Below are 19,840 nucleotides of genomic sequence, written 5' to 3' on the forward strand. Positions count from 1 at the left end.
GCTTGAATATTCGAATGTGCAGGAATGTAAGAAGCTGCAGAGAGTAGTGGACTCTGCCCAACGCATCACGGGTACATCCCTCTCCACCATCAGCAGTATCTACAAGAGGCGCTGCCTCAAGAGGCAACATCTATTATCAAAAATCTCCACCATCCGGGCCATGCCACCTTTTTGCAACTACCATTGGACAGGAGGTACAGAAGCCTGAAGTCTCACACCACCAGGTTCAAGAACAGCTGCTTCCCTTCAACCATTCGGTTCTTAAACCAACTGCCAAGACCCTTAATCACTACAGTTTAGCAACACTATGCTCACTTTGACCACTTTGCACTAAAATGAACTTTTTTTGGTTCTAATTGTGTTCTCTTGTAAAAATTGTGTATAATTTATATTTTTCTTGTGAATGCTGCTTATATGATGCTATGTGCCTGTGATGCTGCTGCAAGTAAGTTTTTCATTGCACCTGTGCACACATGTACTTGTGCATCTGACAATAAACTTGATTTTTACTTTAAATAAGAGGAACAGGTCAAATACAAATTAATGGATTGTTAATATTACAGGACATTGCAGATTACAAAAGAATAGTAACTGCAGAACTTCAAATTGAAGAAATAGAAAGGGAACCATGATATTATGATATCAGAAATGATTGAACAGGCTGGGGTTCTTTCCTTCTCTGAATTTCTCTACCTCTCGAGGCTGGATCATTGGAGGTATTTCAAGAAAGGGTGGATATATTTTGGAAAGATCAGGGAACTGAGCACTTTGTACCTGGCACAGAAGGGGAGCTGAGGCCTGGGCAGCTCAGCCATGATGATGTTGAATGGCAGAGCAGGCTTCAGGTGACCACTCCTGCTCCTATTTTCTTGTTTTCTTGAAAATGAAAGGCATGAATGACCTGACACTGGTCTTTGAAAGGATGGGCATAGAAATGATGTCTCTACTTGTGTCCTTGAGACTAGAACTTGAAGGTTTCAATATAAGACACTCACTAATAGATTAATTGGTGAATTCAAGCGAAACATATTGTGATGGGAATGGGAATGCCTCTTTATGTGCTGTAAATTCTAGGTAATTCCACTGACAAAGATTTATGGGGAACATTTTCATTCAACCAGTTAGTACTGAATATATATTGGGACTTGAGGACTTGCAATTGCCTCACAACTCCAATGAGTCAGGTTCAATCCTGATCTCTGCTCCTGTCTGTGTGGAATTTATATGTTCTCCCTCTGGCTGCTCCGGTTTCCTCTGGCTGCTCCGGTTTCCTCCCACATCTTAAAAATGTGTGGGTTGGTAAGTTGATTGGCTACCAGTGTGTAGGTGCATGGTAGAATCTAGAGGGACTGATTGGAATGTGGGGAGAATAAAATGGGCTCGGTGTGGGACTAATGTAAATAGGTGTTTGATGGCACTGTCTCTGTGGGCCAAAAGGCCTATTTCCATGCCTTATGATTTATTTATCTTGAATAACTTTCTAACATCAATAACAAGAAAATAGGTCCTGTGAAACGATGGCTTGATTAAATAAGGCCACCTGTTTCTGATAACATACGTCATCACTGGATGAATCACAGTTCCCTGCTGATATCAATGGCTCTGTGCCAAACTATCCTTATTCTATTTAAAGCTGATTTCCTTCCAAAAATCTGTTCAACCTATTGGTGTTATTTTCACAGTGAAGAGAAGTTGACTCATCTGTGCATTTTATGGTAAGTAATTGTTCGGGAGCTGAGGTGTTACCATACACAGCATGTGCCGTTATTGGTGAAGGGACAGTCCTTAAATCAGTTTGAGACTTAAATCAGAGTAGCCTCTTTGTGAAATAGTCCAGGTTCCAGCCTTTCAAAATAAATACTGAATACACATGTTTATCATTCTATTCTCACTTATAATCTGTTCATCAATACCACAAATACAATTAAAGAAGTACATTGGGAACATAACTCAAATGACTAAAGTAAAGCTAATTTTAAACAAAAGATTCACACAGCTTAAAGCAGACCCTTTGACAGGCAAAATTAACTTTTTAAACAATATTGTAAAAGATAATTGAAACTGCTAATTTAAACTTGTTTTCTGCACTTAATATGTCTAATTAGCCAGCACATTACATTAAACAATTTAAACAAAACAGCATGGTATCTCAGCATAGGGAAAATCAACTAGTTATTTAAAATTGAGCTATATTAAAATATTATCCTACTTATAATATCAGAGTTTCATACTTTAAGGATTTGTTTAGTTGTAAATTACAAGCTTGTTGAATTTAATACCTCACAATGCTATCACTGCAAATCACTATTCATCTCCATTTAAAATATTGTATCCTTCCATGTTATGAGAAAATAGGACCTGTCTTGGGTCCTTAAATATAAAAACATCTTTAATTCGGCCCACTAATCCTTGGGTAAAGAGTCCAGCCGTGACGGTCTTCACTTTCCTGGAGAGCTCAAAACCACCAAAGTAGCAAACTCCCCCATAATTCAAAGCAACATATCTTCTCCGTGGATCCAAGTCTTCGTAAAGTATCCTCTTGTTGTTGTGCTTCACAGTGATGGTAGTCTGGTTTTGATGAATAGACACAGAGTGCCAGTTGTCACAACAGACTGAGGTGTTTCTGAAGACAAATGGCAGAATAATTCTTTCCCCCAGGTTTACCCCGATCTTGAGGTATCCATTGGAGATGCCAACGGTAAGATAATCGTTGTCTTCATTCTCCGCTTTCCCCATCCATAAAATCAGACCTTCCTTCTGACTAGTGGTGAAGTTGAGAGAGATGGAGGTAAAGCGGAGATCTCTCTTCAGGTACAACGGGTCACTGTATTTGGCGTAAGAGTTGCCAGAAAACTTTGCAGTGGTGAGCACAGTTTTGTTCTCACAATGGACCCCTTCCCATCCTAAGGCACAAGCACAGCTGTACGTTGTAGAGGAGAGGTTAGGAATACAGAGAGACCCGTGTTTGCACCGATTATTGAGGCAGATCACAGATATCTCACAATTGGTGCCAACCCACAAAGATGGGCAGGTACAGAAGAAATTACCTGCTGAGTCCAAACTGCAGTTTCCCTCGTTTTCACATATTTTGTAACCACAAGCTGTTCCGTCGCAATCACCAACGTTGCTTCCATCTTTGGCCCCCTTCTCAGTCAATTTGAGTTCAAAATCATTCACCACAACTTCCCTGACACAACCGTCAAAGCCCACGGGTTCATGCTCTACTGCCATTGGATTGATCTCGTTCAAGTTGGGTACTCCACCCACAAAGAAAAGAGTTTTGGTGTCCAACGCAGTCATGCCAACACTGGAGGGTCTGATCACACTGATGCTGTCCAGTGCCAGGTATCCTTGGTTTCCAGTCCGGCCAGCTTCTACTAAGTGCCAGGTTTTTCCAGTTGTGTCCACTGCTTTGGCTGTGTGCAAGACAATTGTAGCATCCCCTAAATTGTAACGAAGCTGCACAAATCCATGCATCAGTCCAATGCTCAAGAAGTCTCCTGTGAGTACACAAAGAGTTTACAATGACAAATGAGTGAGTTACTTTGTAAAGATGAAGTGTATGCTTTATATTACCAACTTTATTGTAATAGTCCACAGTACTGAGGAAGTGCTATAATGTAAATCTTAACTTGTACTTAAGTCCCATTTCAGAGACTTGAGCCCATCAACCACTGTAGTTTTGCAAGGATGCTGCATCGATTGAAAATGCTCTCTTTTTGATTGGACACTAAATTGAGACCCTATCTTCCCTCTTAGATGGATATTACATATCCCATTGCCATTCTTCCAACAGTAGAAGGGGTCTCCTTGGCCTCACATCTTACATTGCTCAAGTAACATCACTGATCTTATTGTTGTCACAGTGCTATTCAAGGCTGTGCACATTTTGGGAGCTGTGATCTGTGAAAAGGAAAATCACAAGACAGGCGAACCATCCCACATTACAACACTTCAAAAGTAAAGTTCATTGGCTGTGAGGCAGTTTGGAATGTGCTCAGTTCGTGGAGCAAGATGTTTCTTTCTCACAGAAACAACCCGCAGAGTGGAGTGAGATCAGTGGGAATGCTGATGTTAGTCCCAGCAATGCACATCAGCACAGACACCATCAACCACTGTGTCAAACTCTGGATCAATCGTTGTTCACCAGACCAATGTCATGGTACCTTCCTTACTCAGTAAACTGCCTTCAGGGTAGAGCTACTGTATCGAAAGGTCAAGGGATGGTCTCATTTAACTTACTTTAAAAGCAACTAGTTCTGGTTCCCGCTTCCTCTAGTTGTCTTACCCCTCACCCCAACACTCTGTGTCTTGTTCCATTGCTTCTGTTACAGGATGTTGAGAGGCTGGACTCTTCTCGTCCTGATCTTCTACCTTTGCTTGTATTAGCCACAACAGAGGTTCTCCAAGTTTCCATTTAACCACATTATGGCCAATGACCTGTGTCTATAGGTCCCAATGCAAAAACAATCGCAATCCTTCAGCACCGTCGCACAATGCAAGGCCAAGGAATTGCTGCCGCAGATTCATGGAGCTAGAATAGTTGGCATTGGCATTGGTTTATTATTGTCACTTGTACCAAGGTACAGTGAAAAACTTGTCTTCCGGAGACCAGACCTCAAGGTGGACATGTTGTCTTTAGGGTGGGCACAATAACAAACCCTTGTTAAGTGTTGAGAATAAATTTGACTTGTAATCTCAGGAGTTTGGTAGGACAAGGTGTAATCTGAAAGGTGTGTTGAAAATGTTGACATGATATATTGGGTGAATGAAGTATTTCCTCTGGAGGAGAAGGTAAAAAGGGACACAAAGTTGGAGCCCGGCACTGAGGAGAATTAATCAGGGAGCTGTTCATCACACAAAGGCTAGTAGAAGCTCGGAACCCTCTTGCTCCCAAAGCCCATGGCTGCAGGTTGTCCACTGACTCTTTCAAAGACCAAGATTTATGTTGTAAAAAGAAACTATGGGGTGAGGTCAGATGGGTCATGAGCAGGTCTGGGAGGTGCTATTGGAGCAGTCTGCACTGTTGGTGGAGGGACCCAATGTTTAGGGTGATGGATAGGGAGCCAGTCAAGTGGGTTGCATTGTCCTGGATAGTGCCAAGCTTTTTGAGTGTTGTTGGAGCTGTACTAGGCAAGTGGAGAGCATTCCTTCACACTGCCGACTTATGCCTTGTAAATGATGGGAAGGACTTTTTTTATAACATACAAGATATCTATATTAGTCACATGTACATCGAAACACAGAGTGAAATACATCTTTTGCATAATGTTCTGGGGGAAGCCCGCAAGTGTCACCACGCTTCCAGCACCAATGTAGCACGCCCACAGCTCCTAATCCGTATGTCTTTTGGAATGTGGGGGAAAACCGGAGCACCTGGAGGAAACCCACACAGACACGGGGAGAACGTACAACCTCCTTACAGACAGTGGCCGGAATTGAACCCAGGTCTCTGGCACTGTAATAGCGTTACTCTAACCGCTACACTACTGTGCCTGCCCGTGCTTGGGGTGTCACTCATTGCAGGATACGCGGCCTCTGACCTGCTCTTGTAGCCACTGTATTTATGTGATTTGTCCGGTTGAGATTCTGGCCAGTGGTGACCCCCCCCCAGGATATTGATGGTGGGAACTTGGAGATGGTAATGCCATTGAATGTCGAGGAGAGGTAGTTAGACTCTCTCTCCTGGGGCTCTGCCAGCACTGAGGGTGGGGATGTTCTTGGAACCTCCTCCTCAAGTTAGAGGTTGATTGCTGACCACCTTTCGGGATCAGATGTTACCGATCTGCCGGTACGGGATGGGTTAACTCTGTCCCCTGCATGCCGTCTTTGCTGTTTAGCACACACCTAGTCCTGTGTTGCAGTCTCACTCAGCTGATGCCCCATCATTTTAGGCATACCTGGTGCTGCATTCCCTACTGAACCAACGTAGATCCCCTGACTTGATTGTAATGTCAGAGAGAGGAACGTGCTGGCCATGAAGTTACAGACTGTGGAGCTGTATATTTCCACTGCTGCTGATGGTCCAGTGTCTCATGGCTGCCAGATTTGAGCTGCCAGATCTGTTGTGAGAAAGTTTCATTTAGCACAATGTAGTGCCTTTGGTGTGAAGGGCTTTATCTCCTCAAGGAGACAAAGGATGGTCACCTATTGATGCTGTCATGACTGATGTGTCTCCCACAGTAGAATGGTGAAGGCAAGGTCAAATAGGTTAGCGGTTAGCGTAACGCTATTACAGTGCCTGTGACCTGGGTTCAATTCCGGCCACTGTCTGTAAGGAGTTTGTATGTTCTCCCCACGTCTGCGTGGGTTTCCTCCGGGTTCTCCGGTTTCCTCCCACATTCCAAAGACCTACGGGTTAGGAAGTTGTGGGCGTGCTATGTTGGTGCCGGAAGTGTGGCGACACTTGTGGGCTGCCCCCAGAACATTCTATGCAAAAGATGCATTTCACTGTGTGTTTTGATGTACAAGTGACTAATAAAGAAATCTTATCTTATGAAACATAGAACATAGAACAGTACAGTACAATACAGGCCCTTGGGCCTACATCTTATCTTATCTTATCTTATCTTATCTTATCTTATCTTATCTTATCTTATCTTATCTTATCTTATCTTATCTTATCTTATCCTTAATGTTAGTTCACTCATTCTCTGCTGACCCAGTCCGGCAGTTCTGTCCTTCAGGACTCAGCAAGATTGATCTATGCTGGTGCTACCAAGCCCCTCTTGGTGATGAACGCTGAAGTCCCCACCCAGAGTGAATCCTGTGCCCTTGCTACTTTCACTGCTTCTTCCAGTGTTGTTCAAGATGAAGGGGCACAGCTGAGGGAGGATGGTAGGTGGTAATCAGGAGGAGGTTTTTGGCCTCACGCCTGGGACTTCATGGGGTCTGGAGTCAATGTTGCGGACTCCCCGGGCAAATCTCTCCTGCCCATCCTGCTGACAGGACAGGACATAGCCAGGGATTGTGACGATGGAATCCAGCATGCTGTCTGGGAGGTATGATTCCGTGAGGACGACTGGGTCTGGCTGTTGCTCAATCAGTCCCTGGGATAACGGTCCAAATTTAGACCCCAATCCCCAGAAGGAATAAGTTTGCAGCGACAAAAGCAGCCTTGCTGAGTTTGAATTAGGGCAGCACCTGGCTGTGTTCAGTGGTATGCACAGACCACGGGGCAGGAGCATGGCTCCTTTGGAAACCTGCCTGTTCAAACCAAAGTCTTCCTATTTTGTTCCCCAGCTGCTTTGATTCATAGTACTTGTTCAGGAGAAACTCTTTACATTCTGAAAGGTTTAAAGAACAATCACTGATGACAACAGTGCAATGCCCAGGCAGACAGAGGACCAATGAAATAGCGTTTATTCTCTGAGCACCTCGTCCATCTTAAATTCTCCCAATGCAGCAAACACAACCAGGGATATGCAGGTTCAAAATGAAAGACATTTATAACTCCTGACATTTAAGGCTTCTGATACACCACCTTTCAGATATAATTAGTAGTTCATTTCATGCTCAGTAAACAACTCAATGTTGAAAGGGCCACATTATTTTTAAACCATAATATTGACATGCAGAATATTCCCCAGAGCACAGTGCAATCTGTAGATTTAGTTGTCAGCACAGTAAGCTGCAGGAGGCTTGTTTTTACAACTTTGGGACTCTGTGCAATCACCTTTACTCTTAGAAAACTGCAAGCTCTTTGTGGACTTTAACTAATAAAGGTTTGCACTGTAGTACTCCTTCTCTTGGCAACTTCATGTTTGTAGAGAAATGCCTCATTGCGTTCAGAAAAAAGGTGTAATAAGGAAAGTGCTGCTTCCAAGGCCAAGCTTGTACAGAGTTCACCTTTGATGTGTAGTTCTTTAAACCTTATCTTGATAATCAATCCCCTAAATTAAAAGCTGGGCTCTTTTCAAAATTCAGTGTGATGCTTAGAATATTCTTTATGTGTGGATGTTATTACTGTAACCTCCTCCATCTCTTTGAGATCTCTGGGCTCAGTTCTGGCCTGTTGTCTCCTCAATGCTCAGTGCCCTTCATTACAGCTTGTGTCTTAAACTCTGCAATTTACCGCCCAAACTTTTTCGTCTTGCTGCCTTTCTTTTCTCCTTTAAGACACTCCTTAAATCATTTTATTTTCTGTCCTGACACTTCCATATGAGGCTTGCTGACAAACTTTGTTTTATAATGCTCCGGTGAGGCACCATTTGTGATCAAAAGTTGTGGTATAAATGGAAATATCCTTGTGCTTGTTTGTACAGGGAGGAGGAATATCCAGTCTCAGGTGTCTTTGAAAATGTATTTCTTCTCAAAGTATAAGCATGGTGCTCAAGGTTCAAAGGCTGGGTTTAAATTGCGAGTGTAGTGTGGATAATGGGAGAATTAGCCAAAAGGAATGAACAACAAGAACATGAAATACCGTTCAAATTTTAACAGGCACGGCCATCATCAAATAGCTTCAAGCCCACTAAGACAGACTAACGAGTATGCCTGATAGAGAGGGAGACAGAAAGAGAGAGAGTTCAAGACAGGGAAAGAGAGTGAGAGGGAGCGCATATATATATATATGTGTGTGTGTGTGTGTGTGTGTGTGTGTGTGTGTGTGTGTGTGTGTGTGTGTGTGTGTGTGTGTGTGTGTGTGTGTGTGTGAGAGAGAGAGAGAGAGAGATAGACAGACAGAGGCAGACAGACAGTATGAATGGAGAACACCCCTTCAAACACCCATCACATTGGCCAACGTTTCCAGGATTGATTTTGCAGACACAATTTTCACGTGACTCTCCTCCACTCACTGCATTCTGCTGGAGAACTAACCCTGCTTTTCTCAGTTGGAGTTGCTTCAATATCATTCACCAGTTCTGTTTGCTGTCATTCTCTGTTTAACTGGACTTTGTTGATGCTTGGTCCTGTTCTACATCCAGCTAACTTTTGAATTCTTCTGTTAGTTTTGATTTAATTGCAGACTGGATGAAGTATAACAACTGCAAAATATCGGGAATACACAACTGTGAGGATCCTGGCCTGATATAAACATCAAGGTCTGGGCGACACACCTCAAGTGGAACAAACTGGAGAATACAGCAGATTCACCTGACTGATACCAGCACCACCAAGGTTGAATAATGCTGGGTTTCACACACATTCCCTTAAATATGAAGAACAAGTAGTGATGTCATTGATGATTAAAGAGTTTCTAGAGTAATTGGAAACTATCCCCGCTTTATGGTGCAAATTAGATCTCACCTGTCCAAGACCAATGCTGGAAAACATTTATGTCACAAAAACTGTTGTGGGGCTCACACCTCACCCTTTCCCAGAAAAAGCTGCTGGGTCTGTTGTCAGTGAAAATCTCAGCTGTGAGGTGGGTGGATTTTGGAGGTCAGGAGGATCAAAGTGGATGGATGGAATTAAAAGACCAATCAGCTGTGATCCTATTGACACAACAGGCTCGAGGGGACTTCTCCTACTCTTACATAGAACATAGAACAGTACAGCACAGAACAGGCCCTTCGGCCCACAATGTTATGCCGACATAGCTAATCCCTGCTGCCTACAGAATGCCCATATCCCTCCATTTTCCTCTCATCCATGTGCCCATTCAAGCCCCTCTTAAAATCCCCCAATGAATTTGCCTCCACCATCCTATCAGGAAACGCATTCCAGGCATCCACCACTCTCTGAGTAAAAAACGTACTCCTCACGTCTGTTCTGAACCTACCCCCTCTCACCTTAAATGCATGCCCTCTGGTATTGGATCGCTCAATAATGGGAAAAAGATATTGCTTGTCCACCCTATCTATGCCCCTCATAATTTTATACACTTCCAACAGATCACCCCTCAGCCTCCGCCACTCCAGAGAAAAGAGCCCAAGTTTGTCCAGTGTCTCCTGATAGCACATGCTCTCTAATCCAGACAGCATCCTAGTAAACCTCCTCTGCATCCTCTCTAAAGCCTCAACATCCTTCATATAGTGAGGTGACCAGAATTGCACGCAATACTCTAAATGCAGCCTAACCAGAGTTCTATGGAGATGCATCATAACTTCTATACTCAATACCTCGATTAATGAATGCAAGCATTCCAATAAGCCTTCTTAACCACCCTGTCTACCTGTGTAGCCAATGAGTCATGGACTTGCACCCCAAGGTCTCTCTGCCTTTCAACACTATTAAGGGTCTTGCCCTTAAGAGTGTACTGCCTCTTGACATTAGAGCTCCTTGTGCTCCTATTTTTGATTTAGAAGTTACAGCATGAAGATAAACAATCGGAATAATATGGAAAGGTAGTTGATAGTCAGCATGTACTTGGTGGGCTGAAGGAACTGTTTCTGTGCTGTATGACTCAGAAACATCCCGCAATTAGCTGAAAGGTGTTTTCATGCACTTAGAAATTCAGAGATAATCTGTGTGAAAGCAAGATGAACAAGCAGAGGGAGTTGCAGTTTTTTGAATCACATTAGCTTGCAGTTTTATCAGCACATGTTTGTGATTAGCAGACGATTTCTAGTCTGGCTCTTACCCGACTGAGTGCTGAGATGCTGTGCAGTGTAGAACAGGATGCCATCTGGTGACCGAGGAAGGAACTGCATCCTAATGTGGGCCTTGTGGCGGATGTTAAAGGGAGAGAACGCCATCCAGGAGGACTCATTACTTGTGAAGGAGGGGTCGCTGATGGTCAGAGCTGGAAAAGATAAGCGTTGATAAAGGAATCAAAGATCTGCTGCAGAAACAACACCCGATTCATTCACAGAACACTGCAGTTACCATAGAACCATAGAAAACTACAGCACAGAAAACAGGCCATTCGGCCCTTCTAGCTTGTGCCGAAACATTATTCCGCTAGTCCCATTTACCTGCCCCCAGACCATACCCCTCCAGACCTTTCTCGTCCATGCATCTATCCAATTTACTCTTAAAAGTTAAGAGCGAGCCCACATTTACCACATTTACCTGGAGAAAGATGCTGTTCAAAGGTACCACAAAATGATGCAAAATAATGGAGTAACACAGGAGTATCCTAGGTCAACATTATTCTAAATGTAGGGGAAAGAATCACAGAATCAGTAACACCAATGGGACATTATCAGCTATGGTTCAATGGGTAGAATGCTCCCATCTGAGCTGGAAGATTATGGGTTAAAATCCCACTTCAGAACCAGGACACTAAAATCTAGGTGTAAAATCCCATACATGACTGACAGAGCACTGTACTGTTGGAAACTAAGTCATCACCACAACAGTTTAGCAACACTATGACCACTCTGATCACTTTGCAGTAAAATGGACTTTGTTTTTGTTTTGCTCCAATTGTCTTTTTTTCTGTAAAAATTGTGTATAATTTATGTTTTTCTTGTGAATGCTGCTTATATGATGCTATCTGCCTGTGATGCTGCTGCAAGTAAGTTTTTCATTGCACCTGTGCATCCATGTACTTGCGTATAGGACAATAAACTTGACTTTGACTTTGATTAGCTGAGAAGTACTTTGGGATGTCACTGGGTATTGGGTACTCTATACATGCTACTATCTCTTTACTATCTGAGGAGTCAGGGGGTAACTTGAAGTTACTTAGAATATTTCAATCTAGCACAGAGGCTCGGATTTCCATACTTCATAGAACATAGAACATTACAGCACAGTACAGGCCCTTCAGCCCACAATGTTGTGCTGACATTTTATCCTGCTCTAACATCTATCTAACCCTTCCCTCCCACATAGCCCTCCATTTATCTATCATTCATGTGACTATCTAAGAATCTCTTAAAGGTCCCCAATGTACTGTATCTGTCCCCACAACCTCTGCTGGCAGTGCTTTCCACGCACCCACCACTCTCTGTGTAAAAAAACTTACCCCTGACATCCCCCTTATACCTTCCTCCAATCGCCTTAAAATTATGCCCCCTCGTGTTAGCCATTCGACCTATGAAGTTGATGCTAGCTCTGGGCATTCCCATAAGTTCCAATCCCCCCTCTTGTATCCACAGAACCTATTCTCATTTACATGCTCATCATGAGTGTTTCCAGTATTTTCTGGTTTTATTGCAGATTTCTGACGTTTGCAGGTTTTGGATTTTCAAATGACTTTACAGCACCAGTAGTATACAAGGAGGAACAGTCTTTGCTGGACCAATAAACTTGCTGCAATCCTAACAATGGGCCTCTACCTTCCTCTCCTCTCCACGGTCCAATCTCTCCCTTCCTGTAATATTATCCCCTCCAATCCAGTGATCTATTCTACCATGGTCCTCTCTCCTCACAAGTTCTCTACCCTGACCCACCTCATCATAATCTGCTTCTGCTGCAATCCCACCTCAACCCATGGTCTCCTCTCCACTCTCCGTTCCCCCCCTTTATCCCAGTCTAATTCCTCCACCCGCCTGCTTCGTGATCTACGGTTCCCCTAACCTCCCCAACTCCTCCTCTCACCTGAGCTCAGTGACCACCTCTACCCCAGCCAATAGCACCCAACTCTTTATGGTCGCTAGGTGCCCCTGTGTACTGCCTTTTGCCTCAGCCCATCCTACCCAACTCCACTCAGATCACTGGCTGGGAAACAAGACCATTGACAGGATATGGGGAGAATAAAGTGGGATTAGAGTAGGATTAGTGTAAATGGATGCTCGATAGTGCGGACTCAGTGGGCCAAAAGCCTGTTTCTGTGCAGTATCTCCCTGTGACTCCAAGTATTCCCTTAGTCCTCCTGTTAAATTTTGCAGCCTTCCTGTGTTTCTCAGTCCCTCCTACCCCACACCCTGTCTATCAGGTTACTTACTATTGGATGACTCTTGGCTGCCAGTCCAACATTTCCTCACTTCCAAACGCTTACAGCTACTGAATGAAAATTAGCAAAGGAAATAAACACAATTCTTTAGATTGTCCCAATGAATATTCTTTATAGGTTTGCTCTCAGCACTGTCCTAGAGACTAATGTGCGGTTCCAGGGAATTTCCAGGGTGATCTGGCTGAGATGGAGGCTTTGCTCCTTGGAATAAAAGGGCCTGAACCAAGGCCTTCTCAAGGATGGTCACTATGTTACTGGGCAGTCGTGGGGCACTGGTGGCACAGGAACTGCATTCCACCACAACATAGTTCCCTGAAAGTGGCAACACAGGTAGACAGGATGGTGAGGTGGTGAGGAAGGTGCTTGCCTTCATCAGCTGAGGCATTGAGTATAAGAGTTGGGAATATCATGAAACAGTTGTAAAAATGTTATTTAGGCCGCAGTTGGAGTATTGTGTGCAGTTCTGGTCACCACACTCTAGGGTGCAGAAAAGGTTCACAAGGATGTTGCCTGGAGCTTTTAGGAGAGATTGGATTGGCTGGGTCTGTTTTCCCTGGAGTGAATGAGACTGAGAAGTGCCATGATAGAAATATATAAAATTCTGAGAGGCGTAGATAAGGTTGATCGCCAGTGTCTGTTTCCCAGGGTATGGGTATCTAAAACTAGGGGGCACAGGTTTAAGGGGAAAGGGGGGAGGTTTAAAGGGGATCTGAGGGGTAAATTTTTCACACAAAGAGTAGTTGGTGTCTGGAGTGAGCTGCCATCAGATGTGGGGGAGGCAGGAACGGTAACAACATTTAAGAGGCAGGTATTTGATTGAGCAAGGTACAGAGGGATATGGAATTAAGCAGGCAAGTGGGATTAGTATAGATAGGCATGATGGTCAGAATGAACATGGTGGGCTGAAAGGCCTGTTTCCATGCTGTACTACTCCACGTAACCTTGTGGTCACTCAGCTGTGAGTGACTCAGCTCCTCACATTGGCTGTACGGTACAAGTAGGATGGAACATTCTTTATTTGCCTCTGCAGTTCCAACAAGCAAGAAACTTACCCCTTCCCAGCATGTGGCCTTTTGGGACCCTGTCGTCTACCTCCCCACTTTCAGCAGACCAAATCTTCAGCACTCAGAAAGGCTACTTTGAAAGAAAGTCTTTACTTCTTCAGAGGTTAAGGAGATTTGGCTTGTCAGCAAACACTCCAACAAACTTCTACAGATTGTTGGACTGTTGAAAGTATCCAGACTGGTTGCATCATGGTATGGTACAGCAAATCGAATGCGCGGGAACGTAAGAAGCTGCAGAGAGTAGTGGACTCAGCCCAGTACATCAGGGGCACATCCCTCCCCACCATCGGTAGTATCTACAGGAGGCTCTATTTACAGTTAACTCTATTTACAGTTTACCAACATCACCAGAACTGATGAACTGGTCACTGATATTGTGTTGTGGGAGCTTGCTGAGTGCAAATTGGCTATCATATTCCCTGTGTTATAATGAAGTGTTTGCAATTTTAGTGGTTGTAAATATGTAAACGTATGAATTAGGAGCAGGAGTAAACCATGCAGACTATCATACTTGCTCCGCTGTTTAACAAGATCACCTTTCACCCAATTGCTTGTCAAGAGTCCACCTCCTTGCGTCTTAAAAATATTCAGACTCTCCTTCCACCAGAAGAGTTCCGATGACTCATGACCTTCTGAGCAAAAAAAATGGCCTTATTTGTGTCTGAAATGGCCAAGCTTTGTACTTAAACAGTAACCTCTAACACTTGAGCAACACACAAGCTGCTGGAGGAACTCAGCCGGTCAAGCAGCATCTGTGGAGGGGAAAGGAGTTGTCAACGTTTTGGGTTGAAAGAAAAACTGCTCTGATTTCAGGTAACTTCACAACAGTTTATATCACAACAAATTGGCAAGCAATTCTGATATGAAACTGAAATCATAATTTGACTTGTTGGAACTGTAAATAATACACAATGGGGCTGAAATCCTTAAGATATTCTAAGTTAACTCTGGTAAAACAGGAGTAAAATTCAGAGACAGGTCTTGATTCAGTCATAAAATTAGAGAACTTTACAACAGAGAAGGAGACTTCTTTGTCCTGATGCAGGGTTTCGACCCGAAGTGTTGACAATTCCTTTCCCCGCACAGATGCTGCCTGACCCGCTGAGTTCCTCCAGCAAATTGTGTGCTGCTCCAGATTCCAGCATCTGCAGTCCCTTGTGTCTCCACCTCTAACTCTAGGTTTTCCCACATGAGGAAACTTTCCCTTCACATCCACCCTGGGGAGACACCTCAGCAAATTATGTGTTTCAATCTGGGAAATTCCTGAGACTGCGGCAGCCATAACGTATTTATTTTTCTCAATTGTGGATTCTGATAAATGATCAATAAACGATCCCCTTTGAATAGTTTATTCCGGAGGCTGAAGGCTGCACAGTGTCATTTGAGGCTGTTGATTCACTGCAGGCTGATTTTCTTGGAGACACGGCTAGAATCTGTTACCTTGTCAGAGCCCCACAGGCAGACTGCAACCAAGTAGGCTGGCCACTCCTGTCAATTAACATCCACACAATGGCCCTTCTGTGTGGGTTCAATTCAGCCACAGAATTCTCACTTTGTTTTATTTTCTGGTGCCAGCATGAATGTTAGTAATCCAGAGGCATGCTGACACAACCAATTAGTCAGTGGCTTGCTTTCTTCACCTGCTTCCCAGAACTAGATGCAGGAATAGCATTAAATAAACCTCATTAAGCCATTGACCCTGATGGATGAGCAGACAATGTGCTATATTTAACACGTCTACACAATGCTTCTGATCTGAGTGCGTGTACGTTATAATGGGTCTGTTTCTATCTTGCCTTTCACAGCTTCAAGACATGCCAAACTCCATTACAGCTAATGCAGTACTGTTGAAGTATAGTCACTGTTGGGGTAAACATAACAGCTAATTTGAACAGCACAAGCTCCCATATGCAGCAACTTGATAATGAGCAAATAATGGCACTGTCTGTAGGACCAGGGCATGACAAATAGTTCTCCTGTTCCTCTCCAAAATACTGCTGTGGCTACTGCTCCATTCACCTGGGAAAGCAGACAAGGCTTCCAAAACTGAGTATCTCTGCCTTGTGGCCTCAGCTGGGACTGTGTTCAAGTCTCTGGAGGGGAATCTGCAGACATTACTTTCTGCCTCAGAGCTGAGAGTACCAGCACAGCTGCCAGCCCCAAACAGCAGCTGGAGTACTCAGCCACAGCCCAGAGTGATAGTCACTGATTGGTACCATCTACCAGCAACCTATCTCCATTTACAACATAGAATTCACACAATGGCCCGAATGGCCTCCTGTTGCAGAGCATGCAAGGATTTGATGGCAGCAGCTGAATGAGATAAACCAATACTAAATGGGAGGCAGATGTGGACCTTGTAGGGCATTACAAATAAGGACAAGTGGTATCTATTTGTTCACACAAGAAACTGCAGATGCTGGAATCTGGAGCAAAAAAAAAACGAGCTGCTGGCAGAACTCAGGCAGCACCTGTGGAGGGAAATGAGCAGTCGACATTTTGCATCGGGACCCTTCATCCAGACTGAAAGAGTAGAGGGAAGACAGCCAGTATAAAGAGGTGAGGGGGAGGGGCGGGGCTGCAGCTGGCGTGCGATAGGTGGATCCAGGTGAGGAGGGGTTGATTGGGAGATGGAGTCGGAGGGGAGGGAGAAGTAACTGTGTGATAGGACATTGGGGGGGGGGTGGGGGGGTAATGTGTGTGGGAGGACCCAGGTAGATCAGAAGGAGGCAGGAAGAAACAATGGGGGAGCAGGCTATCTGAAACCAGAGAAATCAGTGTCCATGCCGTCAGGTTGTAGACTGCCCAGGAGGAATATGAGGTGCTGTTTCTCTAGATTGAGTTTGGCCTCACCCAAAATGTGTTGTATGAATTTGTTGTTTTAATAAAGCATCCCGTTTCCTGGTCAAAGATGTTGACAGTACAGCGCCAGCGACCCGGGTTCGATTCCCACTGCTGTCTGTAAGGAGTTTGTACATTCTACCTGTGTCTGCGTGGGTTTCCTCCGGGTGCTCCCACATTCCAAAGGCATACGGGTTAGGAGCTGTGGGCATGCTATGATGGCGCCGGAAGAGTGGCGACACTTGCAGGCTGCTCCCCAGCACATTCTCAGTAACGCAAAAAGGCGCATTTGACTGGTGTTTCGATGTACATGTGACTCATAAATAAAAATCTTATCTTTTCATACATTCCTTCTTAACAACTTCCAGGAAAGCTGAAGAATTCCCCCCACCAAGCTTGAATAAAACTGTGATCTGAACTTTTCTGTTTAATCCAGATACCAGACTGGCTGTCGACAGGCGAGAGCTGTGAATGAGCAGCGTCTGCAGGGAGGGGAGGAGTTCTCAACCAGGACTCTGTCCGGGCTTGACTGAGAAGACATGCCAAACAATAAGGAGCGATCAGAAGTGGGAAAACAGAGGGTTTTTCACCACAGTCCTGCATCAGCTTCTTCTCACGCAGTCTCTCAGGGTTGACTTATTTCCACTCCATTTCTACAATCCCTAGCCTTTTTATTTCTCATCATCTTAAATGTCAGCTGGTAGGATTAAAATTTGCTCCTTAAATTTTGGCTGCTGTAATAAATTGATCGTCAATAAACAAATGAAACAAAAAATGATGTTAAAAATGTGGTTGCAGCCATTTTACACTCTGTGACTCTGAGCTTCTGTGAGATTTGCTTTGTTTCTTGTTGCACTGGGGTTGAAACCTGAGAGAAATGCTGTTATTGACCATTTGTTTTTGCCACTCATGCTTTTTCCCTGGGGTGGTCAACCTCTGGTGGAGAATCCTCCATTGCTTTAACATCGCTGATGTGGCATTGGAAACACAGCAACTAATATATACACGGCAAGCTCCCCCACAAACAGCAACCTGATGAGGTCAAATAATCTGTTTAAATCATGTTGCTTAAAGATAAATATTGCTCAGGATACCAGCAATGACACCCTTTCAATTGTTTCTTCGGGTCCTTTCTATCCATCTGAGAGGAAAGGCAGTTCAACATTAAAATCAAAAAGCGCTGTTTCTGACAGGATAGCACTCCCTTAGAACACAATAACACAAGAAAATAGCAGGAGTAGGCCACTTGGCCCTTCAAACCTGCCCACCATTCAGTATGATCGTGGCTGATCTACCCTAGGCTTCATCTCTACCTCTGTGCCACATCCCTTAATGACTCAATCATTCAAAAATTCATCACTCTCCACTTTAAATACTTCCATTGAGCTCGTCCCCACAACTCTCAGGGGTAGAGAATTCCAGAAATCAAAGTCAAAGTCAAGTTTATTGTCATATGCACAGGTACATGTATGCACAGGTGAAGTGAAAAACTTACTTGCAGCAGCATCACAGGCACATAGCATCAGAGACATAACATTCACAAGAAAAACGTAAATTACACACAATTTTTACAAGGCAATTTTTACACTACTCTCTGCGAGAAGAAATTTCTATATACCTTGGTTTTGAATGAAACCATGTCTCCTTGTTCCAGACTCCCCCATTGGTCTGGTGTCCTTGCCAGACTGTGTAGGAGTCCATAGGAATGTGGGGTTCTCTGACTGGGACAAGGGTGCTACCTACCCAGAGCCACATGGAGGTACATTGCCTTCCCTTGCCCTCACCATGTGGAAGCTGTGAGCATCCTTTGTTACTTCAACATCTTGCTGTTTTCCTTTTGCCTTTGGCTGTACCCACAAGCCTGCCTGCCTCGCCCAGCTCCACCCTATATCCCACCTGTTCCTACCCAACACAATCCCACTAAACATCTTGCATAGCCTCATTCTCTCACATTAGTTTTAATAACAAGGCACCTACGTGCATCTTGTTGACAGTAATGGAGGACACTTGAACATAGAACAGTACGGTACAGAAGCAGGACCTTCGGCCCACAATTCCTGTGCTGACCACAATGCCAAATGAAACGAATCCCATCTGCTTGCCCGTGATCCATATCTCTCCATTCCCTTCATGTTCCTGTGTCGAAATGCCTCTATCATATCTCCTTCCATCACCCACTCTGCCAGCGTGTTCCACGCACCCACCACTCCCTGTGTAAGAAAACTTGCCCCGCACACCCCCTTTAAACTTTCCCCCTCACCTTAAACCTATGCCCCCTAATACTTGACACACTTACACTGGGAAAGACCATCTATGCCTCTTTTATAAACTTCTATCAGGTTTTCCCTCAAGCCTCCGAGGCTCCCGAGAACACAATCCAAGTTCGTCCAGCTTCTCCTTGTAGCTCATACAATCCACATGCGGCTTTCGACAGTGACAAGAGATAAGCATGAGAGGTTTGGTGTGTGTCCTGCAGACATACCTTTCTTGCAGTGGATCCCTGTGGTGCCCAAAGGGCAACGGCAGGTGTAACCGTCAGGTAATGGGATGCAGAGAGCTCTTGGGGCACACTGGTGTGGAGGCTCGTGCTCGGGATCACACACATTGACAGTCTCCATGCAGAAGGCTCCCTTCCACCCTGGGCGGCACTGACAGCTACATTCCGGAAAAAAAAGAGCAGTAGTGTGTCAGAATGAGCAATCGATTTGGTTGCTACTTAGAGTCTTGCAGCACAGAAACAGGCCCTTCAGCCCACCATGTCTATGCTGGCCATTGTGCACCTATCTATACTAATCCTATTTACCAGCACTTGGCCAGTAATGTTCCATGGGTTGGCGAATCAAGTGCTCATTCAGATGTTTTTCAAATGTTGTGAGACTGCCTGACTCCCCCAGCTACTCAATAGTGCATTCCAGATCCCAACCATTCCCTGGGCAAAGAGATCCTTCCTCAGATCCCCTCCAAACCTTGTACCTCTTACCGTAAACCCTCTAGTTCCAGATGCCTCTGTTACGCAGAGAAGTTCCACACTGTACGTCCTCCCCAGGTTACGACAGGGTTCCATTCCTGAGAAAGTTCATAAACTGAACAGTTCGCAAGTTGGAAATGAATGGGCAACCTGCAGGTAAACCAGGGCGTTCAACTTAACCAT

General features: G+C 44.4%; 1 protein-coding gene across 1 annotated transcript; it reads right to left on the reverse strand.

Moving 5' to 3' along the window:
- Positions 1–2,304: 2,304 nt before the first annotated feature.
- On the reverse strand, positions 2,305–19,307 carry LOC127575172 (protein eyes shut homolog). Its single transcript, XM_052024867.1, has 3 exons — positions 19,172–19,307; positions 10,523–10,684; positions 2,305–3,500 (listed from the first exon to the last, which is right to left on the reverse strand). Exons 1-3 carry the CDS (start codon positions 19,305–19,307, stop codon positions 2,305–2,307), a joined length of 1,494 nt encoding a protein of 497 aa, XP_051880827.1.
- Between the last annotated feature and the right edge of the window lie 533 nt (positions 19,308–19,840).

Source organism: Pristis pectinata, chromosome 10, assembly GCF_009764475.1.
Source record: "Pristis pectinata isolate sPriPec2 chromosome 10, sPriPec2.1.pri, whole genome shotgun sequence".
In the NCBI taxonomy this organism is placed as follows: domain Eukaryota; kingdom Metazoa; phylum Chordata; class Chondrichthyes; order Rhinopristiformes; family Pristidae; genus Pristis; species Pristis pectinata.

What these genes read in the sequence shown, in the direction of transcription:
- LOC127575172 (XM_052024867.1), bottom strand. Translation starts at nt 19,307, where the DNA reads ATGGAGACTGTCAATGTGTGTGATCCCGAGCACGAGCCTCCACACCAG. An exon ending in AGGGATCCACTGCAAGAAAG is followed by an intron (nt 10,685 to 19,171) that starts GTATGTCTGCAG and finishes TATCTTTTCCAG; the next exon opens with CTCTGACCATCAGCGACCCC. An exon ending in GCATCTCAGCACTCAGTCGG is followed by an intron (nt 3,501 to 10,522) that starts GTAAGAGCCAGA and finishes GTGTACTCACAG; the next exon opens with GAGACTTCTTGAGCATTGGA.